This window comes from Pagrus pagrus (genome assembly GCF_965226575.1).
Source record: "Pagrus pagrus genome assembly, chromosome: 10".
Lineage (NCBI taxonomy): Eukaryota > Metazoa > Chordata > Actinopteri > Spariformes > Sparidae > Pagrus > Pagrus pagrus.
The window spans coordinates 17,820,505-17,846,212 of NC_140194.1; the positions used below are offsets into that span (position 1 = coordinate 17,820,505).

At 39.0% G+C, this 25,708-nt stretch overlaps 1 protein-coding gene across 3 annotated transcripts in view; it reads left to right on the top strand.

The window, feature by feature from the left end:
* The window catches only part of LOC311263988 (uncharacterized protein), a 174,659-nt gene that overhangs the window by 91,204 nt on the left and 57,747 nt on the right, over positions 1-25,708 (top strand). For 2 of the 3 annotated variants that reach the window (XM_084364466.1, XM_084364465.1), the window contains exons 3-4: positions 4,312-4,414; positions 20,353-20,501. In XM_084364466.1, coding sequence (XP_084220592.1) covers positions 4,312-4,414; positions 20,353-20,501 — 252 coding nt within the window. The remainder of the gene's footprint in view (positions 1-4,311; positions 4,415-20,352; positions 20,502-25,708) is intronic. The other variant, XR_014623425.1, reaches the window with a different exon arrangement.

Sequence of the window (25,708 nt, forward strand, 5' to 3'; positions counted from 1 at the left end):
AATGTCCACGGGTCTCCTTAAAAAAAATACATCTGCTTTTCACAAGACAAAAATGGATGGTAATATCCCCCCAAGGTGTCCTTAACAACGGCACCACCATCCCCTTCACCTCATTAAGTGAAAGTCAGCTAATAAGCATATAATGTAAACGTGATATGCTACAGATGTCCACCTTGGACGTACCTTTGCAGAAAATTTTATATACTAACATTATATCCTGGTGACTGGGTTGGAAACAGACAATTGGAATATAGAAAAAAACACTTTATGTAAGAGGACTCTCATTTTCAACTTTGTTACAATAAAAAACTCATGTTAGGTTGAATGCCAACAAGCAGCTTTTTAAAAATAAGTTTTTGCCATCATCCCTTTGATGTTTTCAACAAACCTGTGATGACTAACCGAGCTCCAACAAGGCCAGATCATCTTTGCTCACCTTGGAAAAAAAGGTTATACATTTTGTTTGCATTTTACCTCAAATACTGACAAACTGCAGCGACAAAAGGGAACAGAGATCACAAGATGATCTAACCAACAGGGACATGACTGACATGCACAGTGTATAAGCAGAGTGATGAAATACTGCTACCTGGCACACAGCCTGAAATGAAGCGCCATTGTGGCAGTGCTTTCAGTGATGATTTAGTTATTTCAAAGTTGAAGTGTTTACATTATTATTCTCCATGCTCTGTGCAAAGTAAAATGTATCTTTAAATCAATAGGGAGTAATAACACTCCTCTGAGCTTGACAGTCGTGCAAAGTCTTCTTTAATAGCTTATGTGTCATATATAATATGGATTTAAAGTACGGGCTTCATTACTGCAGAACATAGCGCAGTAAATTCCAATGCATCCGCAGGCCTAGATTAATTTACGCACTCATTCACTCCAGGATGCATCTTTGAATAGCGTTGACCTGCAGGGCCCATGGCCATCTGTGGCCCTTCTCCACCCCCTTTGCAGAGTGAGAAAAACCCCAGCTGCTCTCTTGGCTGCGGCAGAACTCACCAGGAGGAGTATTTAAAAATCCCTAATCTATCACTCTGCCCAGCCAGCCCTGTCTCCGCTGGCTGGCTTAGAACCTACAACGATTTGCACTGTCCATTCCACAAGAGAGACATCGTTACTGCTTAGTTAATCTATCACACAGGGAGGGATACGGGGAGAGAGAGAGAGAGAGAGAGAGAGAGAGAGAGGGAAAGTCATCAGGATCATCCATAATGATTTGGAGATTTACCGGGATCATATGTAAACGACCCCTACGGTATCAAATGCCAAAGAAAGATTTTGCATCCCGGCTCGCCACCTTTTTTTTTTTTTTTTTAGCATTTTTATTATTATTTCATTACATCAGATTACCCCTGTGTCATTGGATCCCTTGCATCCTGTATTGTAAACTGTATACCCGCCTGACATGGCACAATAGGCCTGGGAGGTAATCGGACATCCCACAGTGATAATAGAATTAGTAATAACTATTAAAAATGTCCATGGTGGATGTGGTATTACCGCACACGGGCTGTGTGTCAGAGCAGCTTATACAAAAAGGGGTTATTTTAATCTGCCTATTGAGATGAATCAGTGAATACGTGTTTACGTGGCAGGGATATTATAGAAATGAAAAGCATCTATTTTCATTAACTTACACAGGCAGTGATGTTTGACAGTAATGTCCGCAAGAAAATTAATCTCACTCATAGGTTCATCACTGCAGTATTCTCAATGGTGCTGTTAAGCACTGTGCTACTGACCTGAGGGCAATTTCGTTATCAACCCTGAGCAGCAACCATTGGTTGTCCAAGGTAAAGCAGCATTTTCATGTCTGTGTGCAGAGACACTCTACATTTCCTCCTTGGGTTTGATTTTAATAGAGGCAGCCTTTGGCGTGCTGGTTTAGGTTCCCTCGTGAGCTAAGCTCAGCAGTGGCAGGCGGACTTTGTTTCACCCATCTGACATGTTCTGGGCTATTTCTTTCTCAAGAATGATTGTGATTCCCAACCACATTTCAGAAAATCAATGAGATCTGCTTGGGGGAGAGAGAGGGTAAAATAAAAGGGTCTGAATACATCAATCATCCTCCTTCAACCATTTTGACGCAACACAACACGCAAGAAAACATGGAGAGTCAAGAGCATATGAATGGATCGACAAGCTCTAGCTTAGCTTTGTGAAAGCACCTCATTTCCTTTTGAGTAGAAAACTGGCTCTCTGAATAGAGATGCGACCCAGTAGACATCACGACGGGGTTTCTTTTTAGCATAATGCTAATGTCAAGTTTAAAGAAGGACGATGATTGATCTTTGCAGACTGAGAAAAATGCATGGTTCTTTAAAGAAATAGATCCAACCTTTCAAAATGGATTTCAGTCTAAAAAATAATAAAAACCTAATCAAAGATGAACTATTATCCTCTTTCAGTTACATTATGTTTCATTTAAACATTGCCTCTTTCTTTGATGAGCCTTTTCATCTCTCGAACAAACAGCTTTGATTCAGTGCCTTGGACACAGTACATACAGTGGAACATTGTGGCGAAGAAACACTACTGTAGATTTAGAAACATGCCTGCTTACATGTGAAATGAAATTACATTCATATAATAAATGTACAAATAATTCAAAACGAACATTTTGCCTCAGTCTTGCATCTCTCTTGGTTTGGTCCCTCTTTGGTTCTCACATTCCTAGTCGAAACAATAACACCTTCACTGTTTCTCTGCACCGCTTTGCCTTTCATACTACCTCGTCCGCGGTCAAAAGGCAAAGTCCGGTTAATTGGTGGTCACGCAAGAATCTCTTTCTGCCAGGTAGTCCTGCACTTCAAAGCATTAAGCTGAAAGAAATTGAGCGTATTTGAGGTTTTGAGCTCTGTGTTCTCCACAAAACATGGGAAAAATGTCCATTAATCCCATCAGTCTCTGGGAGTTGGGACTTCTCATTAAACACCTGTTTGAACAATATTAGGCGGATTCAGTATCAGGCTGGCAGTAGCTCTTCCACAGCACAATGAATCACCCCATCATGAATGCATTATGAAGACGAAGAAGGCTCTGCTGGGGTTTTAGAGCCAGTGTCTTTGTAATTAGGCCAACTGCAGGCTTAGTCGGTGTACTCAATAGGGCATATTTATCTTCATAATCCTCTCCTTTCAATATAAAATAAGTTTGATAATACTGCCGCAACTTTGATAATAATGACATAGACATAATGTAATAATGTCATATATAGCCATGTATTTTTTTTTTTGTTTTGAGATAGAAAATAAGACATGGTTGAGAGATTAATTATGTGGGGTGAAGAAGGGTTGATTATGACAAGGATAGCAAGCCCATGTTAATGAGCTTTGAGTTAAAAAAAAAAAGGTGAGTACACACAGCAGAGTGCTGTAGTGCCTAAGAATAGACTCAACACATCTAGCAGTAGATTCTGAAGAGGTAATACAGTGAGTGTAGTAAAGTGTGAAATAACTGTTTAGTTGCACTCTGCAGAATCTTTTCTCTCGTCAGCTGAAAAAGATTGGCTGGACATGAAGAGTATTTTTGTCATGCGATCCTGTGCATCCAGCGATCAATTACACAAACAGATTTTTCATATCTTACAGCACGTGGATTAATGGAGAAGCGTTACTGCTGATCCGTATGCAGCGGTGATGAGCATATTTAAGTCGAACAGGAATTTGAATGGGTATTTCATTGTAATATATGCATGCAAAATAGCAAATGAACCAACGTGCATACTACCGTCTTTAATCCGAACCAGTAACATGCAATTTGACGTGCAGTCACGTCAAAATGTGTAACAGCTATAATGGTCCACAGCGCAAAAATGAGTAGTTTCACAATAATGGCTCTAAAATTGTGAGATATTTACATTTTTATTCTGCCTTTTCTTTTCTATTATCCTACATCAGTGTCACATGACTGTCAAGTTTTCGGTCTGTGAAACAAAAAGACATGGCAGACATTTCTTTCATTATCAGCGGAAAATGCAATATTTTAAGATTTCTTTTTTAAAATACATTTTGGTTATATTTATAACGAGAAATATATGTTTTATTTTCATATTTTCACTGTGGTTCTTGCCAAGACTGGTGGTGGTACAGTATCATTGCGAAAGAAATGAATGTGTCGTGTTAACAGGCATGAGCTGGTAATTGCCAGCGATTCCCAAAAGTTCCTGTGTGCTTTATTTTCAGCATCAGTGAATTATTTCCTAATTATCTTGCTGTGCACTTAGTGTAGTATTTGGACAGGCATTTGTCTCCAGGCAGGAGCATTGCAGTCAGTGTTTTCTCTTTGTGTGTGTACCTGCAGGCGAGGCCTCACTGGAGATCTGGCAGTGAGCGAGTGCATATGTGGTGAGTCATCCTCACACTGTGGCTCTGATGCGACGTCGCTGCACGTGCTTGAGCACATGGTGGGTTACACTTGACTACAGGGGAAAAGCGGGACTCTGATCTTTAATCATGTAGTCATGTATACATGCTTCACTTGTTTAAAGTTCAGAACCTACAGTGTAGAGTAGCAAGTGTAAGGTACTTCTGTTTCAGTTAAGACATTTATGCAGATGTCAGAGGAAAATATACTTTTTGTACTCCACTACATTCATCTGGCAGACCTTGCGTGATGCTTTGTAGCATAAGGTTTTAAGGTAGCACGGTGGCTCAGAGGTTAGTTCTGTCGCTTCACATTAAGAAAGACCTGGAGCCTTTCTCTGTGGCGTATATATGTTCTCCTCGTGTCTGTGTTTCCGCCGGGTGCTACAGTTTACTGCAGCAGTCCAAAAAAAATGCAGGTTAGGTGTCCTGGAAACTCTAAACACCCCGTAGGCGTGAATATGAATGTGTCGTTTTATATGTGTTAGCCCTGTGACAGACTGGCACCCTGTCCAGGCTGTATACCTTGCCTCTCGCCCACTGCATGCTGGGATAGGCTCCAGGCCTCTGCAGCTGTGAACACGATAAGTAGTGATAGAGAATGAATGGATGGTTGCAAAACTTAGCTGATTAGCTTGTATAACATCATGCATTGTTAAACTAGCCGACAACATATGGGGTTGCTAAGCCAGCAGCAACATTAAGATAGCTGCGATAGGCTTCTTGAAAAAAACAAAAACAACAACTAAAAAACAAACAAAAAACAAAACACTGATCTTTTTTACCTTAATACTGAAGAAACACATTGACTACTAAGACAAGTCTTTGTGAATATTGTACATTGTAACACAAATACCTGCTCTGATCTATTAGCTATAGAAGTAAAAAACACAAAGCAGCCTTTCGATGTACAGGAATAGGAAATATGACATATTCAAATGCGTACTGCCACTCTGAAAGTATTCGTGCTGACACTGTGAACGCCTCCTTATTTCATTGCTGATTTCGAATCAAAGAGACAGAGCCTCCCGGCCACCCTAAAGCAATCTTTGAGCAAAAGAAAAAGAAAAAAGTTGAGTTGAAATTGCTCTCAAAACAGTTCAGTTTTCTTGCTTTTCTCCGAGTTAGACGGCTCTAATCAATAGGCCTCCACTGTTTGATGACTATGTCTTTGGCAGGCACTGCTGTACAGTTGACATGGACAAAAGTATTTCAAAAATAGCTCTGTCAGAATAGTCAGCACTTGAAAAAGCAAGCAAAGTCCTTGTTTAACAAATGGAATTATATTGTTCTTGTGAACATGTTGACAGCCTCATGTTAGCATGTGCAGTATTTCTGCAGCCTGTTGCAGCTGCAAAAAAGATGAATCATAACAGGGAGCAAGACATGAATTTTACACACAAGCTGCTCGGTGTATGACAGTACAGCATCATGATCTATATTAAGACAACAACACTAAGACGATATATTATTTCAAAGTGCTATTGTTGTACTACAGTGGTATTTTTAGGGAATATTGAGCTGAGGGCACCTCAGTGGAACTGACCCGAGCCTACATGTTTCAGGAAGTTATTTATTACACGTAAAAATAACAGAGCACACATGTAACGCTGTGAGTGGGCTTGAAAGCTTTTTTTCTTCACACTTTATCGACTGTGTTTCCTTGAGGGCAGAAGGAGTAGGATTTGTAGGATGTGGTTTGTAAACACAACAGTCAAAGATGCCCCCTCAATGACAACAGGGCCAAATCTATAGAAATCATTTATACTTGAACACGGTATGCTTACGTTTGATTCATAAAAGGTGCTGAGCATCAAAAACCTTGGTTAAGCAGGTTCCAAGAAACCCATTTGTAACTGATCTATAAATCTCAAATCAACTTTGGGTCGGTATTCACCCTGAAATTCCAACCCAATACGTCAGTGTTTGACGACCTGGGAATGAGACTCAGCAATCACTATCCATCTCCAGAATCCCCTTTCTCTACCTTTAAATTGATGGCACCTGCCTTGCCATTTCCCCTTACATAATGGCATCAAAATTGAGGGTTTGGTCAGGAAAAACCATGGACCAAAAGACAAAAACTATTTGGAAGATGGGATCATGGGATATAAAGCAAGGCAGTTCTTTTTATTCAGTGGACTAAAAAGTGGTTTGACAAGGCCAAACATGCAGCATGGGAGTGTGTCGCTGCTACACATTATTTCATAAAGCTCATGCGAATTTGGCAGCCCAGCGCCTGGATAAGATGTTGGCATCACTGACACATTCACATTTGTGGATTAGGCCTATGTATCATGTCTATTTAAAAGTGCTGTATTTTATGTTTAGTGTTGTATCCGTCTTATTCCATTATTAACCATGGCAAAAAGTCCTTTTTACAATGCATCGGTTGCATTTTAATTAGACGTAACAATGCCTTCATGTATTGACCATGTCAAATAAATTGATAAATGAACAAACATTTATTCTAACAATTGGATGCAAATGCATCCCAAAGTGCAATACCCCGAGATAACCAGTAGGAAAATCACTTGTGTCAAAGTGTAGACTTTGCTTCGAGATAAGAGCATTTCCACATTAAAATAAGGTTTTAAAAAATGAATATTTATACATGGTTTTCATGTATTAGTAAAATCGATCCTATGTCCACTTTATAAATGAGGCCCCAGTAGGTTATAACCTCTGACCGTGGTTGCCAGAGCACAGCATGTTTAGCCACCTGTGGCTCTCACATCCTGTGCTCTGTTATTGGCTGGGGACTACACACCCACTGCCCAACGGTACTCAGCAAAATAAGAAAATACAAGCAGAGAGGTATCTGCTGACAGACACAGCCACACACGTCTAGTGGGTCATGAGTGACCATTGAGAAAGGTTACTTTTGTATGAGTCGATACATTGTTTCTCAGGAAAATCCTACTCATTCTGCCTTTAAATGCTCATTTATACACATGAGGGCTACAGAACATGGACAACCAAACTAATTAGGTTAATTAGTTAGGTGATTAATTATTCTAATTAGTAATTTGATGAAACATCATGGCTTGTGCATCAGTGGCTTGTATGAAAATATGTGCAGTTGCGAAGCAATGCGATTTAAAAAAAAATATATGTATATTTTAAACTGTAAACAGTTGGCACACTCGTACCTTGTTTTTTCTGCATGCGTCACACTGTAAGCACCCGTATCACTCTTCTCATGTCAGGTTACACAAAGCCACAGCTGCAGCCTGCGTCAGTAAAAACGTGGCTTTCTCACACATACAAGTGAACACGACACATGCGTACAGGATAAACAGACAGGGAGTGAGGTTACGGGTGAGGGCATATCACGGCACATCTCATTATCTTTCTACATCTCATTATCTTTTCTAAATTCATTGCATTAGCATTTCATTAGCGTTAAAGCCGTGCTGGCAACGTTGGCTGCAATGAGGAGAAAGCGTTTGCTTGCCAGAGTCTGGGAACGCTACGGTGTCATGTTGGTTTGCATGGGTGCTGGCAGTGCAAGCTAGGATGAGCTGTTCTAGATTTAAGCAGGCATAATTAGACTGTTATGTCTTGGGTTCATCAGTGCACATGTTGATGTGTACGAAGAGCATTTTTTCATTGCATATGTTGATTTTCTAATCAGGAATTGCATTGAAGTTTAAGCCGTAAAAATCATCACAGAAGTCCAATATTATATATATTCTATGTTTGCTATGTGTAGACCTTGATCTGTTTTATTAATTCATACTCAAGCTTTAAAATAAAGTTCCGTTTTTGGAAGTTTAATTCTGGTAGAGTAAAGCAAACAGGCCTGCAACTTCTCTTCCTGCCTCATCACTTATGTATGTTTATTAATATGCAAATGTATTACTGAAAAACAAACTTCTGTGTATTTTAAAGCTTTTAAACATGTTCAAAGTACAGTGGAGCAGTCGTGTTTGTTTAAAAGACATGACATCAGGGTCAGTCATCCATCTTGGAAGTTGAAAAATACTTGAATACGATCTGTGAGGTGATGGTAAATGGGTGTATGGCAACGTGTATGTGTACTAATATGAAGAAAGTCTTAAATGGCCTTTATGCTAATTACAAGTTTTCTAGATGTCTTATCAAAACTTTGTCATGATGTTGATCTATCAGTAAGGGATCAGCCAAGTAGCCTACTCTGCAAATATCCGGTTGAGATGATGTACTTTTTACGAGCACAAGTCATACGGGTAAAATGTGTCAATATCCATACACACTAAATGTGTTTCCACATCACTCTGTGCAAACTACACACAATACTCAGCCTCCTCCCCGACATGCTGCATGCTCTTTCTCTCACTCACTCGCTCGCTCTCTCTCTCTCTCTCTCTCTCTCTCTCTCTCTCTCTCACTCACTCACTCACTCACTCACTCACACACACACACACACACACACACACACACACAGAGTCTCACCATTGTCACATACAGCCACTTGTCTAGTGTCCACAGGGATTAACAAAAGCTCGAGACTCCTCTCTTCCATCCCACCCCATAATGTTTGTTCTTTCAAGTTTCTAAGCTCAATTCTGACTTTGTTCTGTAAATATTTTTTCTGAAAGTAGCAACTTATAATCAACCCATGTCAATTTCAGGCGCAAATTAACACTTTCAGGTTAAGCAGTTTCTTTAGCTGTTGTTTCTGGAACTATGGCAGTACTGAGTTCCCTCCCCAGACAGCTTAACAACCATTCACACCTGGGCTCACCTAGCCTCAGCAACCCACATGAAGGCTGGTTGGGTCAAAGACCCACAAGTGGCCCTAACGACTCTGAAATCCAGAGCTCACAGTGTCCTTAACGACTCTGTGAGGACACTCCCACACAGAGTTTAACAGCCTGCAACTCCCCTCCAGTTAGTTAGATTTGAAGAAGCCTCTTGGATGAAAGGTGAAACTTCTTCAAGGAACTGAAACAAGTCCAGTTGCCTAGGATACAGCACTTTTTTATTACCATGACCTGGATAACTAAGAACCTTCATCAACATCAACAACTATTAATCTAATGTATATTCAAAGTAAGACTTTTTTCTTTCTTTTCTAGAAAAGGTAATGTCAGTTGTATTACCTCTGAGCACTTGCTGGAAACTCCCAAAGGATTATGGCAGCCCTGGTGCTCTCCTAAATCCTGGCAGAGTTAGGGGGGCATTCCTACTGTATTGTCAGTATAATTACTTTAACTGTTTCTAAAAGTTGACAAATGTGTGTGTTTGTGTGCGTGTGTCGGAGAGAGAGAGGGAGAGGGAGAGAGAGGGAAAGACTTTTGGGCTCGTCAGGACTGACCTGCTTAACATGTAGGGGCCTCCATCTCAGAAATCTTATCCAACTTCTCTACTTGGATTTCAAAACTCCATTGTGTTATTTTAGGGCAGTCACTCAGAATGTCCAACTTTTCACCATCTCTAGAAGGCAACATAATCCCCTCCTACCTCTCTGCCCCTGTTGCTCTTTACCCTCTTCACTCCCAGGACACCAGGGATACCGGGATTCTCTGGATTAAAAAACACAGCGGGTGGGTGAGCTGCTCTGCGATGAACAGTCTGCCTTTTACGTCAACGAAGCTGAATCAGTTTCTTCTTTGAAGATGCAGCTTAAGATTTTTTCTTTTCCTCTTTGCACTCGAGTCGTTCTCTAAACCTTTATTTAACCAGGGAAAGTCAGCGGAGTTGGCACTCTCCAACATCAGCCTCCTTCACATTCATGCAGCTCTTCATTGCAGAGGCTTGAGTGCAAAAAGTCTAACTACTAGGAGTTAAGTCATTTGCTCAAGGCCATCTAGAGTCTAGTGGTATAAGTCTAGGGAGACTTATTTACCTTAAATAGTTTCTACTAAGCATTTTGTTCCATGTTAGTGTGCAATGAATTCTCCACCTCCCAGTCAGAGGCTTACTTTGTACTGTATAAAAATCTGACATCGCCATCAGGTCGTAATTTCAATTTAACTAATGCTTAATGACCAAATACTTAAACTGACTTGTCTGTTGCCTCAGCTGTACTGAATGCCAGTTAGCAAATGTTAACATGCCAAGACAATGGTGACCATTGATAAACAATATACCTGCTGAACAGCAGCTTTGTGGCATTGTTGTCGTGAGTATGTTAGCATGCTCAAGTTAGCATTGACTTCAAAATATCTCTGTAAGTATGACACTACAGAGTCAATAGCATGGCTATGGCTATGGCTATATATATATATATATATATATATATATATATATATATATATATATATATATATATATATATATTTATCTTTATTGTATTTTATTTTATCTTTATTTTTTATCTTTATTAGTAAAGGCAGATGCACAGTCAGTGCAAAACAAAAGAACAAACAAAAGATTTCATGTTATAATCATATATTCATTTAATAACTCAAAGGTCTTAATAGCTTATTTGTTAAAAATTAAATAAGGTGGTGATGTCTTGTTTAAATTCATGGAATGGAATTTCCCAAAAATAATAAATAGCTATGCAGCACGCTATTTCTTATCTTGACTAAAGTACAACAATACATCAAACACTTATTTCACCATCCACCTGTAGCTTTCATTGACAATTGACCCTTTTCACAGCAGACATTTTGACTTGTCAAAGCAGGAAAAGCACAGGTGTGACCATCAACGTTAACAATGACTCCACTCTATTACAGTAAGTGTTCCTGTAAGCCATTTCAATGAGTGAGCATGTACTACAAAAGAGCCCTGAAACTACCTCACCTAAGTAGAATGTAGGCATCGTTAATGTTATAAATTCCAACTGTGCTTTTCCCTGCTTATTCTTTGACGAGTCAAAATGTCTGCCGTGAAAATCTCTATTGGATGGTTTTAGGAGAGAGAAGCAAACCGAGAAGCATTCTTAAAAAGTCTTAACATTTACAGCAAGTAAATTCTTGTTTCAGGAGCAGTTTTTCTGCAAAAAAATAAAACACATTTAGAAAGCCTTTCTGATTATGTCTTGATTTTGTTCATTTTTTACAAGCACAACAATAACATCTGGAATTCAGTCAGATATTGAAACATCATGTGTGAACTGATCCGTGATGTTTTCCCCTCATCAAGGACCCGTGAGTTAAGGTGTGAGAAAGCCAGTAAAAATGTTTCCTGGTCATTTCAAGCTGAGCACATTAGACCTAGCTTGTTGCTATGACTACAGCCGGGATGAATTCCTGTCGTGAATCAGAGCTCGGTGGGCTCATCCACAGACAGAGAGACAGGCAGGTTGAACTCTAATTTCCCCTAGCATGTTCGACAGGACTGGATGCAAAAATAACACAGACCCTAGTGGTCCATATGGCTGATTATGGGAGGACCAGCTGCTCAGGGCTTTCAAGGCCATAATCTTTATTTCACACCCTCGCTGAGCCATTTTAATTTCTGATGAGGGACTGCTGGTGTGGAGGCAAAAGAACACAATGAGCGGTAAGACGGAACCACCTGTTTGCATTCATACTTTGTATTCTTGCAATCAAGTATCTAAAATGCTGTATTATTCAAAAATCAAATCAAACAAAACACAACCCTGAACATATTCCTTATAGTTTACTTCTCTGGTCGGTTCTGTTTCAGCTACGCATACAAACCTGATAAATGTATACATGAAAAACGTTTAAACCCACAGCAACACAACCTTTAACCTCTGATGTTATCCAGTGCTTCCAGTGAATAGGAAACACATTTCTTTCTTACTAAAGCCCTCTCTTGGCTGCATTAGTATTACTTGGGGAGGCTGGTAATTTGATTTTGCCTATGCAAATTGGAAAATTCAGTCAGTTATCCAGGCAGTAAAACAATTTAAAAGGAACCTTGGCATTCAGAAACAGGGCCATGTGTTGTTTATCACACAGTGCAGCATCCATAGTAGAGCAAAACAAGGAAAAACTTTCTTTAATTGGCTCTGTGTAAGAGTGATGTTAGTGTAACCCATCACTGGCAAAACTGCCCTCGCTATTCCCACACAATATCAGGGTACAAGTCAGAAAATGTGTGAAACGCTTTAGTCATTCCAAAATGTGATTAAAATGGCCCCAGATGGTCAAAAGTAACTTCAAAAATTCCAGCTGAGTCTGTTATTTTGTTGAAAGTTTGCCTGGGTAGCTAAAAAAGTCTGATAACTTTTTTCTGTGTTTAATAAAACTCACATAAGAGTGATGTGACACTAGTCATTACTAAATATCCACTTACAGACATCTCATAGGTCTACACACAAGTTGCACACAGCACAGACAGCAATGAAGAAACAGGAAATTCATTTTGCTAACGGGTACACACTTACTTTAGCAAAAGACAAACATGCCAGTGCAGCTTCACACCGGTCCTTTAGAGTTTGTCCTGAGGTAAAGCTCACACTCAACATTACACTCATCTTCCCAGTTGCACACCCTGCACAGCCAGGGAAGATGAGTTATGCTGAGACAGTGAAAGGAGCATCTCATCTTCTGCTTGTAAGGTCTCAACAGAATTCTGCAGGATGCTGAGTGTGTATTGCTGATCACTTCAAAGCATGCAGCCACTTATAGCCCCCAAATGATGCCCTTGCCGTAGAAGATTTCTTTTTGCCATACTAGAAGCATGGCTTCAGGGATTTAAGTTGGTGGTAGTTGGTTGGTCCACCAATTTGGTCAGGATTGAAATATCTCAACAACTATCTCATGTATTGCCAGGATGTACAGCCTGTTTTCCTCAGAGAAATTATATTGACTTTTCCACTGGAGCCACCAGAAGGTTGGCATTTATAATTGTGAAATAACTTCAACATTTGGATGGATTGCTATGAAATGTGGTTCAGATGTTCATGGTGTCTGAATGATCAATCTGAAAAGGTTTGGTGATCCCAGACCTTTTCATTTTCATTTTTTTAAACATCTTCTAGATCAGGGGAGCCCAAACTTTTTCCCTTGGAGGGCTAAAACCAGTGGGCCGTGGGCCAAAAGTGAACCTCTATTATATAGTTTTGTTGAATGCAAAATGGTAGCAAGTTTCCTTACTCGACTGACTTTCTGTGATTTGGCCATGGATCTCACTTAGGGCAGCCCTGTACTAGAGCGAAATACTTCATTATTTATTTATGACCATATATCTGCAAAACTAATCACGTTCCCAACAGCCTAAATGCTAATTAGCAAATGCAAGCATGCTAACATGCTAAACTAAGATGGTCAAAATGATACCTGCTTAGCATTGCCATATTAGCACTGTCATGGTGAGAATTATAGTGTGCTGATGTAAGCATTAAACTCAAAGCACAGCTGTATGTACAACCTCACAGAGTCAGTAGTGTAGACTCTTGGATGCTTTTGCTAATTCTTGTCAAATGACTCGAAAAATGCATTCATTAACTGTCTGATGGAGAAGAAATCATCAATCAATCAATATTTAGTGCAGTCTCACTAAGCCACTAGCATGGCTGTAGACTCAAAGTCTAGATTTAATAAGCTCTGATGCTGAGACAGCTTCATCATGGCTTTCCATCTCCAATGGTCACAAAGAACATTAAATAAAACTTCTCAGTTCACTCAGATTGACTGGAAATTCAGATGATTCTCTGATGGTTGTAAGTAATTAACATTCAAGTGTAAGAACTCGAAAAGTGTTGATTTACATGTTCATTCAAGTTCCACAAGGGGAAATGATAAGCAATTTACTGTATGATGGATTTCAGTAAAAATGAAATGAGATGGAATTATTAGTCATTGATTCGTGGATTTGCAATAACTAATTGCCAGCCATTATCAGAATTGATTTAATGTGTGAATATCACTGTAAATTAGATAATTACCATTATTTAACTTTTAGACACAAAGATGAAATGATTAATTTAAAGAACAATTCACAGATTTATCACCAGCTAATGATCAACTAAGATCAATTTCTTTTTTTCCAAAGAAAGGCACCTCTAAAATCTTATGAAAATCAGAAGATCAGAAAGGTTGGTAGCAAAAATCAGCGATCATAATTTTGTGCAATGTGGTTATTCTCAAACAGATCTCATTTGCAATGCTGATGTCTCAATCAAACTGGGAGACATTAAAATGTCAACCCAATACATTGAAGTGCTCTGAGATCAAGGAAAGGGATTTTTGTAATTTTAGACACAAAAATGTACACACATTAAGAGGGATCAAAGGGCAGTATGTATTGTGGTTATCTGTCATTTGACCTGCAGAATCTGTAAAAAGCAAATTGAAATCAAGTTTCTTAAAAGAAAAAATCGTGCTCAAGGTCTCCTGGGACATTTCTGATGCACGGTGGGAGGCATCTACTGTATAGGACACAGCGCTGTGGATTAAATCAGTCGTGTATTCATCGCCACCAACCTTCATGTCCATTTTGATTTAACAGCCTTTGATTTGAAAAAATGAATGACCCCGTAGGACTTTGAAATAGCACTTCTAAGCCCGCAGATGTAACATGCATGTGTGAATACATGCACGATTATTTATGATTATGAGTATTGGATTGAAAGTATCTTTTGCTTTAGTCAGTATACGACTTGGCTATACTCGCTGGAGAATAAACACACACACTTGCATCTTGTTTGAGTCCATGCAGTGGATTCTAATAACACCATTACAGAGTGTATAGATCCGCCTATCCATCCTGAACCCATATTCCCTTTCTACTAATGGACTGTCATGGTAAAACACACAAAGAGGCGATCACATCTTTTATTAGTGGCAGTTTTTTGCTCTCCGGTGGGAAATGTTGTTTTGCTGTCAACCCATCGCTCTTTCCCGGGCTTATATTTGTGGAGACAGCTCCCAATTAAACACAGCAGCCAATGACACATATCAAAATAATGCATGCCAAGAACTGGCTGAAACTGAGGAAGTTGCAGCTATATCTTTCATTTCTGCTTGTGATGTGGACAGAATGAGGCAAAGGTAGCTCAGCACCCAGGAAAGACAAAGCTGTATATTCAAAGGCATGGATGAATTACTCCAACATATGAACATCTTATTCTATAGATATATAGCAGGAATTTAATCTAAGACAAAACAGCATGTGGATGCATTGATTAACCGCACAGCAGCCCGTCATAAAAATTGAATTTGTTCATGCTGGGTTTTCCAGGGATACCTCACTAGGGGCAGGTCAATGAAGCTTAAACACTTTTTCATATTTCCTTTTTCATCAACATCAAAACACAAACCCTCTAGCACCTCTACTTGAGGAGTAAATAAATCTAAATGTATAAATCAGAGCACCACAGTGGAGCTTTGCAAAAGCACTTAACTCGGTTAGAACAATTTGTACCCAAGGGTATGAAAAACTGAAGAAATGAACTATAAAAGAATAGGCGCGGGGAAAAATATTGGAAAGCTTCCTAATATGATATTTAATCAATTTTGTCTAATCAAGAACTAATTCTTAATTCAGGAGGTCTAATTGGAACAGAGACTACACACTATGGTAGCTGAAGCAGAAAAAAATGATTATGTGGGACAAACTTCCAGGCCCAGGGCCATATCCAAATACCAAAGTGAAATATTGCATTAGTTGTTTTGCAAAACAAGCGGAAAATTCATGAAGACACACAGCACAGACTGATGATTATGATAGTGAACCTTTAAACTTTAGTTTCTGTGCCATACAAAAAAAGAAAAATCCCCCACTCGTTCCTGCGTGTGTGTTCTTCCTCCCTCATCCAAGCTCAGGTCCTCTAAAAGAGGCCTGGGAGCGTGAGGGTTTTGCACAGTATCTTAGCTGTTCCTAGGACTGCACTCTTCTGGACCGAGATCTAAGATGTTGTTTCGTGGTCACAGCCCCAAGCGCTCCTTTTACCACAGGGACCAATGTTGCCTTCACTCTCCACATCTTCTCCAGCTCTTCTTTCAGCCCTTGGTATTTCTCGAGCTTCTCGTGTTTCTTCTTCCGGATGTTGCTGTCGCTTGGGATTGCTACATCTATCACCTCTGCCTTCTTCTGATGTTTGTCCACCACATGTCTAGTTGGTTAGTCATCACCAGTTTGTTGGAGCAATCATGAGCCACCTCCTTCACATGTATGACATCAAGCTGTATGCCAAAGGTGAGCGAGACATCAACTCACTGATTCACATCTCCAGGATCTACAGCAATGGCATCAGAATGTAATTCGGACTAGATAAGTGTTGTCGGATTGGACTCAAAGAGATGTAAGATGATCTAAACTGAAGGGGTTGAGCTACCAGAAGGCAACATAGCAGATGTAGACAGCTACAAGTACCTTGGTGTCCCGCAAGTGAATGGAAACCATAAGTCTCAAGTCCCACAGTCTAATACTTACATAGAGTAAGGCAGGTCCTGAAAAGTTAGCTAAATGGTAAGAACAAGGTCCAAACAATCAACACTGACGCCCTGCCAGTCATTAGATACCCTGCTGGCATAATGAGCCTGTCAAAGGAGGAGATGGAGGCCACTGATATCAAGACAAGGAAGCTCCTTACAAAGCATGGAGGGTTGCACCCCAAGTCCAGCATCCAGAGATGTACACTAAGCGGAAGGAGGAAGGGACAGCCATGACCTGACCAGGAGTGAGTGAGTGAGTGAGTGAGTGAGTGAGAGTGTGTGTGTGTGTGTGTGTGTGTGTGTGTGTGTGTGTGTGTGTGTGTGTGTGTAATGGTCTTACATGATCAGTGTTTACCATTGTTCACTAAATTTGCTTGTAGCACACAATTAATCATGAAACAGCATCTCACTAAAAATAATAATATGCCCAAAGCTTCGCCAAACATCCAGTGCTGCAGTTCCAATTCAAAGAAGATATTATGTGACATTCAAAATTCTGTTCACTCTGCACCTCAGATGCACCGCACACCCCTGTATCTAACAGCATTATTCAAGGTTTATGCAAACTCATAATGCTGCTAAATTGCCTGAGCAAAGTTAAGGTGCTTAACTGTAGGTCCAATAATCTGCCAGTCAGGAAAACATGACAACACATAGCCAAAAAAAAATCTGAATTAATCCTAATTTAACTTTGTGCTTTGCTGGCCTGATTACAAGTAAAAGTGTCCATACAGGAGAGAGGCAGAATAAAACAGATTGCTTGGAGAGAACAGTGGGAGGCTATGCAAATAATTCAGCTGATATTTGAGTTTGAATAATGCATTTCATAATCAGAAGTGGAACATGAACACTGGTGGGACATGGTGTGTACTGAAATATTATTATGACTGATGGAATTCGCCAACAGCAGTCCCAAAGTTCATCAACTATGGTGCAGTCACCAACATGATGACCTGCAGTGCTGCAGAGCCGCCGTGCTTCTCCAGTGTTTACGCTTTGATTTATGCTGTTTTCTGTTGCAACATTAATGTCAGATGCACTGTAAAGGTTTCATTTTGATTACGGAAAATGTTGACATATATGTATTTACCTCAAAGCTACGCGAATGATGAATTAATGCTTATGAAGGTGGCTTGCCTATTTCAAAGTAGTTTTAATCTTGCCTCAAAACATACATTATATATGCAGCAGAATTACACAGATGATTAAATTAATAAACGGATCCTAAAACTTCTGTTTGTGTCAGTGGAGGGCACATCTGAAATTGTCGAGGTTCCTGACAGCATGTTCAAAGGGTAGATGCAATTTGTCTCCTGAGGCATTTTTGTATCACAGACTTTGACGGTGTAGGAATCAACATGTGGAACTTTTAATCTATAGTCCACTTAAGGAGTGATTAAATCTGAAACAGTTTAATTTATAAACAGGGTTTTATTGCACTGTTGTACTGATGTGTTCAAGTTATTTTCCAGCTAATTAGATACATTTATTTTGCATTAATTGTGAAGATTATTATTTCTCTGAAATGTATTCGATATTTTTGTGCCATATTTATTACGTTGCATTGTTTTGTTCTATATGCAGATTAGATTAACTGTGCAATTACACAACGTTTGGCTGAGTTAATTATTCCATGTGACTAAAGGGAAGAAGAGAGGCAGGAGAGTCGACAGGAATTTTGAATAGAAACCTCAGTTGTTTGTAGTTCTGTTCGATTTAGGAAGTAAGCAACCATGTGTATTTGCAACAGTACTCTTAATGAATATTTTGAATTACTGTGGTTCTTTGTGTGTTTTCACTCAGTGTGATTGTTAAGGTAATCTACCTGTATTCAGCTGCTGCAGAGTCATCCATCACACGTTATAAAAAACAATCTTGTAATATTGAATTTCAATGCGCATGTTCACGATTCAGTAACTTATACTCAGTGGGTGGGTCAAAAAATTATAGATGAAGGCAAGGAAGCCTACCCACGCTGGCCTCGTTCAATCATCTGCCATGAATGATATTGAAAAGGTATAAATCATAAAATTAAAGGATTTATACCTTTAATTATACACCATAAAGGGCTCTACACAAGGCCGACTGATCCTGCTAAGGATGATGAAGATCGTGATGAAAAGGACTGGGCTTGCTAAAACAATTAAACTGCATTTTGCTCATGTGAATATTCAACACTTTTCCGCAATCTACTGGCACTTAGAGAAGAAACGGCCATCAGTGTTTTCTTATTTTTCATTTCCATTTTGGACATTTAACTGGGGCACTGAGAACCCAATGAATTACAATGACAGAACACAGTAGGACAAATATTGCAGGGTAATTAGTCAAAGGCAGGGTCAGATCATTCAGCAAATACTAAAGAAACACTATTTTTGGAGAATTATTTGTGAAAGACTATCTGGATATCTAGCCCCAGTTTGTGACCCTCACATACTGCCATAACTCTGAGTTATTTCCATGATCATGAAAAACCTTATTTTTCCAAATTATAGTATTATATAGTAAAGACGGGCACTGTTAATGGCATTTTGCTCAACTACAAACAAAAAATTTATTACCTGATGATATTTTCAAATATGTCCTATTTCCAAACAAAGTAACACATTCATATTTTGCTCTTTTGTCAATCAATAAATTGAATATTATTTCTTCCTAACAGAGTTCTTAAAGATTTGAGAAATACCTTGAGAACATCAGTAAGAGTCGTTTTGAAGATCGTCAGGTATTTGTCTCCATTAAGTCAAAGGCAGAGCTGTTTGACTTCAAAGATTATATATGTGAAGTTCAAACTGGGGCTTTTGAAAATCAAACCCTGTTGGTGTCAGTAAAGTGACTGAACGAGTGATTTGATGAAAAACGGTGGTGCTTCAGTCCTTGTCTGACTGCCTCCTCTCATCCTAACTGCTCCACTGTTTATTCCAAACAAAGCACTCTTGCCAGGTTGAATCGATATTGTGTTATGTCAATCCATATTAAAGTCACAAAAAGCATTTACGTGAAAATGTTACACATCATTACTTTAAGTGTGCCGACAACCACTTGTAGGGAGGCTCCATTTGTCGCTGTCTGTCGAGCTGACAGTGGTTGGTCGTGTTTTTTGTGGAGAAGTAAAGACGTTTATCCGACAGAAAGCTATTGTCCTTCGCAACATGAATGACACCACCAACATCGGTGTCTATTTACCTGAATGCAGTGCAGCGTTTGTTTATCCATGTGATGCAAGGAATGTGTTTATGGGTAAAGGGGATCATTTAGCATTAGAGTAATAGACATGACTATGAGTCTAGACACCATCACAATCAGACACACTTTAAAAGCAGAGTATAATAACAGTCAGAAGTCTATTCTGCTGACATTTTAACACTGATGTACTATATGAACTATTTACAGCATTGGAAAAGTGTGCACATTTCAGCTAGAATAGAGACGAATATTGTGCCAATATGCTTTGGACATAGCACGACACATATCCCTCATATACCTTTAATAACTGCATCCTGATTGTCTGGATGTACAGCAACCTATTTTTCTCCCATTGGATCACTTTAAAATAATTTAAATCTTCTTAGATTCTTTAAATATATAATATGTAAGTGTCTCAAAATGACTAGACTTTATGTTGTTGAGTTGTTCACACTTCTTTCGTTTACTCACGGTAGTGAACATAAATCCACTTTCTGGTCCAAAAGGTAAAAAAGTCATCCCTGAGCTGTCCTCCCACTGGCTCTGGATCAAAGCAGAATCTGATGAGACAGCAGGTGTTTATTCCTCCAGAAGGTCCGGCTCTGCACCTGCCTGTCCCCTCCAGAGCAAGCTGGCAGCTGAGCAACGGCTTTGGGTAATTATTCTAGATGATACATTGTCCACCAAAAACAGAGTTGAGGAAACAATCTCAAAACAAAGTTGTATTTAGTGGCTCTGGAGTTTAGTTAATGACATTTGCTCACTTGTCACGGATGATAAGCCTTAAAAGTGCTCGGACAAAATTATTAATTAGTTAGTTAATTTTAAAATGTGACATTTCATTACAACTGGGCAAACACCATCTGCCAGTATTATACAAAGCTCAGGAAAAGCTACTTGATGAATGGGAAGAAGTTTTCTCAATTAATGATGTGCATCTCAAAAAGTAATTAAATATTGGTTGAAGTTAACTTCATAATCTAATTATCATCAATTCATGGTATCAATAAATTATTTCTAAGTTGTGTCTGTTGATATTTCTCTTGTTGTGAACAAATCCTGTGCAAAACTGATAATGCTAACAAAAGCGTATGTGTGCCTAAGAAAAGCACCACTTACGCCTGTTTGAGTTATGTTTGCTAAAAACTACGGTGCCCAGTTGTTTCAGGAAATTACTATATGGCAAAACATATTCATGACTCATTTTTGAAAAGTTTACATCTTCATTTGGAACTAAAGGGCTTGGGTGGAAAGGTAATTGTGAATCCTCTCAATACATTTGTTGACAATAACAAATATGTAGGAAATCCAAAATTAATCTTTGAGATGCATTCATTATTATCCTTTGATGGTATTTTAAAGGCTTGTGATCTGACCTGTTTTCAATATTTGAATGAAATGGCAAAGTTAAAGACATCGCTGTGAAGTCAAAACATGCAACAAAACATTAAAGATTTAAACAGCACTTCAAAGAGTGGAATAAGTATTTCAGCTCTCCTCTTAAGTCAGTCAAGATACTTATGACCTTCAGGTTCTGAAGCCCTTTAGTCATCCATTCCTTTTGACATCTGTTTTGCAAAAAATAAACGGTGTATGTGGAATGTCAAATCTTTTCTCCGAGTTTTGAAATGTGCTCCCGGGACACTCTTAATCACATAAATATCCAAGCTTTTTAGGATTTGGCAAATGTCAATCTTCACTGTCGTGACGCACACCTCAACACATCAAGAAGGATGTATCAACAATACATCTGACTAATACACGGTTAGTGTCAGTCACTCTTCGACTGCAATGCAACAGTTTCAAGTCTCTACATTTCAAAACTGCCAGGTTGAATGAACAGTAAACATAATACATATCCATCAAGATGACAGGCCTCCCTCTTTTTTTGGGCCCGCCTCATTAAGACCTCAGCCTCCCTGGTCTGTTCATGTGTCCAATGTGATGTAGCTAATCTGTTCGTTACACTTTCTGACAGTAGAGACACATCCAAAACAATCTAATGTAGGTCAATGCAGTGGAGACCACAAGGGACGGACAAAACCTCATTCTGGCTCACTATTTAGTAGAACAGAACAAAAACTTCTTGGAACAAAACTATTGCTTGAACAGGGATTTTAAGCTGATTTATGTGCACACTTTTGAAGGTAAGGTACGTCTTAAGCCTCAGCTCTTCAGATCAGTGGAGGATATGTGAAAAGATAGAAAGCTTTAAAATATGAAGGAGGCAACAGTGGACTGGAGAGGAGATACTGAGAAAGCAAAGCATTTGCCAACACTTTGTGCATCAATAAAAAATAAAAAATAAAAGAAAGGAAATATTTAATACCTCTCACATCTATAATAAAAGACAACGTTAGCATGTTTCTTAGTGAGAATCACTGACCTGTTCATAATTCATAACTTTTTAATTAGTTTGATGGATCTTAGTCATGGTTATTAGATGTGTCCAATGGTGAGTTTGCAAGAAAAAAAATGAAGTGTTTGCGATCAGATCAGACACTACACTTTGGTACCCTGCCTCACATCTAAATGTTGTTGAAAATGAACAGGTAAAGGCTCAGTTTACAGATTTAACTTTTATTTCACCATTAGACACACAAAGATCCTGAGCTAAAGATAAAAGAAAAAAAAGAAAGACACAGTCACCATTAACCTGTGGTGTTTTAATGTTACACAGTGCGCACCGATGATTATTTGGCAGCAAATCGTTGGCTGCTGTGAGTGTGGGATCAATAAATGTGTCTTCGTGAGGTTTTCTGTTTAATTAAAAAAAAAAAATAATAAAATGCTAAGCCCATTAGTGCACTATGTAGTTTGGGGGAAGAAATTGTAAGAGAAGAGAGAGAGAGAAAAGGGGAAGGAAAACATCAGTCGTGATTGATTTTCATGACTGAATGAGTGGAATAAACAGACTGTCCTCAAAGGGCAACACAATTTGATTCGGTTTTACTTTGTTTAGATTTGCTGGATCCTTCTTAATAGCCATCTTCTGAGCTTCAAACACACCTGATTCCCCTCTGTGGATGGCTTGTTTATAATGGAAATATATCAAGTAAATATTTATTTATTAGTTTACATTATAAATAAGATAATACAAATATAGACTTTCAAAAACTGAGTCACAGTACATAAAAAAAGTTTTGACTTTAGGGCGTCTAGTTCGGCTCCTCAGACAGGCTGGGAAAACTCTTAACTTTATTGAACTGACATTAATATTGTTATTAACTCTGACCGTATTCAGAAGCCGACAGCATAAAGTTAATGTACCAGACCATTCTAATGTGTAACTTAACTATTAGTTCGCTCAGTCAGCTGTGCAGATAGTTGACTCTGCCCAGACTGGTGTGGGAGTTTGGAGCTCTGGGGGGGGATTGTTGGTTTTCACATGGCTAGGACAGTAACTCTGGACTGCCTGGAAGAGGAGGTTTTCAGGCCCACCGAGGAATGCTGGCGGGGAATGTTAACAGTATTGGCACCAGAATTGGAGCTGAGCTACGGAAGGAGGCTCATTATCCTCTATAGAAATCATGACAGAGGTGAAGGGATCCAACAGGATGTTACGGAGGAAGCTAAGAAAAGAGTGACCGGGGAAATGGGCAGACAAAAGTAAAACTCAGGCTGGATTTTAGTGCTTGGCAGTAGGTTTGTGAAATAAAAGGCTGCAAGACAGACGCCAAGCTGGCCTTTTTTGCTGTTGGAACGGTAAAAAATATTTGCTGGCTTGCATTGTCTTTTCTCTGTTGCACTTGCTTGATGTTCGGCTATGTGTGCAAAGCTGTAAACTTGCTAGTTTTTGATCAGAAGTAATGTAATCATCACAAATGCACCTGCACAACTGTCCAAGTGTAAGATAGCAGTGCAACTGGTAGCTGTGGTTTTGCCAAATCACAACAGAAAACAAACAAAAAATCCTTGCTAAACGTTGCTTTTATATTGGTACATTCATTGTGTCTTACTGTGAGGCTGCACACTTCAAGATCCAATAAGGGGCTGAAGGAAAGCATCGCTTTCTTTTAAAATCTCTGTTGATATTACTCATCTTCATCTTTATTTTTATCTTGAGAGTAACAACATAATGAACACTCTTTGAGGAGCGCCCATAAAAGCCATCAAATGAGCATTTAAATGTTATTGTAACAGCAACTCATAATGTTAAGACCTACGTAATAGTTCTATGTAGGGCTTTTAACACTCAAATTAGTACCGTGTCTTATTAAGTTTTCTTAGTTATTATTGCAGCACGGGCATTTCACTGATGCACATCTACAGCCCTACTCACTGTACAAATGTGAACGCAGAATAAGCTTCAGCTCCTAGATCCCCTGTATTATAAGCAGGCAGCGTTAAGCCGTGTGAGATTTAGAGTCATGGAGACCTGACAGTGTTGCTGTGAGCCTAAAACTATCATGTAAGAGAGAAAAGGAATGAAAGGAAAGGAGCAGTTGGAAGTAAAACAAAGAATAAAACCATGAAAAGATTATGTGAGCAAACTAGGTGACATTATTTTAATAAATTCTCACAGGCACAGCTGCTTGTAATACACACTTTATTGAAAAAAATGGGAGATTTATTATGAGTAAAGCATTTTTGAGCCATTAGTGAAATACATTTGCTGAAATCTTCCTTGCTGCTGTGGCATAACGATAACTTTTTTTTAAACAATGAACATTTGCTTATCAATGTGTGTGTGAGGTTTTTCTTCCCTCCTGGGGGCAACTATGCCCAAGAGAGACATTCTGCTGTTGAGAGATAACTTCTTTTCGCATTAGAAAACCTATTATTAAAAGGCATGCACCAAACATAAAAGCAAGGACAATAGCCCACCGTCACACTCCGAGATAGAAGAGCAAAGCGGTTCCTCTCATTGTGGAGATTTTCAATATTTGGTGAAAGGTTCTTCCATTAAAAGTGCATCTTGATAAACTACAGAGGTTCCCTGAGACGCAAAAAGTTTTTAATTTTTAAACATTGTTAACTCTTAACGATTGTCTGCATTTGCAAATGTGATTTACTCTATTGTTGCCCTGTTTCAGGTCTGAAAACAGTGAGGATTATCACCTTTTTTGGCTCAAAGAGAGCAAAAGTACAGCTGTCAGCACATTAGTCATTCTACATTTGGGTTGGCAGAAAGTTACTCTACTAAAAAACTTTTTATATAGCAACAGCTCCAAAACATTTACCGACTAAGTTATATAGTTTTATTTTGGTCTTTTTGGATCCATAAATTTGATTTTAAACAAACTACAAGGACAGGAAGGCATTACATTCTCCCTGCTGACTACAATACTGCTGCAGCTAGTGTGCCTGACATGTAATGGATTATGATAAATACAAGGCTGGATATAATCCTCGCCCACTCACCAGCGGCGTGTGTGATTTTTTAAACCTCAGGAAAGTCAAATATTAAGATTGCTATTCCAGCGGCTGAGTGAGAGCAGGTTTTTGCTAAATGCAATCCAAGCAAATGAAGCCACTGGAAAGTGGAAGTTAAAGCAGGAAGCCCACCTCGCTTTAGCACTCATAATTAAGGTTTAACATTTCCCTTAAGCACTTTACTACATTAGTTTATCCCCCTTCTTCCTGTGTTTGTTCCCAAACCAATCAGCACATTTCCTTTTTGTTTCTGGATATTCCCAAATCATTTATCCCTCCGTCTATGGGTACCTGCAAACCTTTTAACCAATCTGCTCATTTCCCTTTGTATTCTCAAAATGAACTGCTGCCATGTCAATTTGAAGATGATGGGAACGTCACATGAAAAGATAAAAGCCAATGCATCTTCCATGGTTACCTGTCGCTGCCTCGGCCTGTTTGAGTTCAGCACTACAGGGCCACCTCTCAAACCAGAGACACAAACAG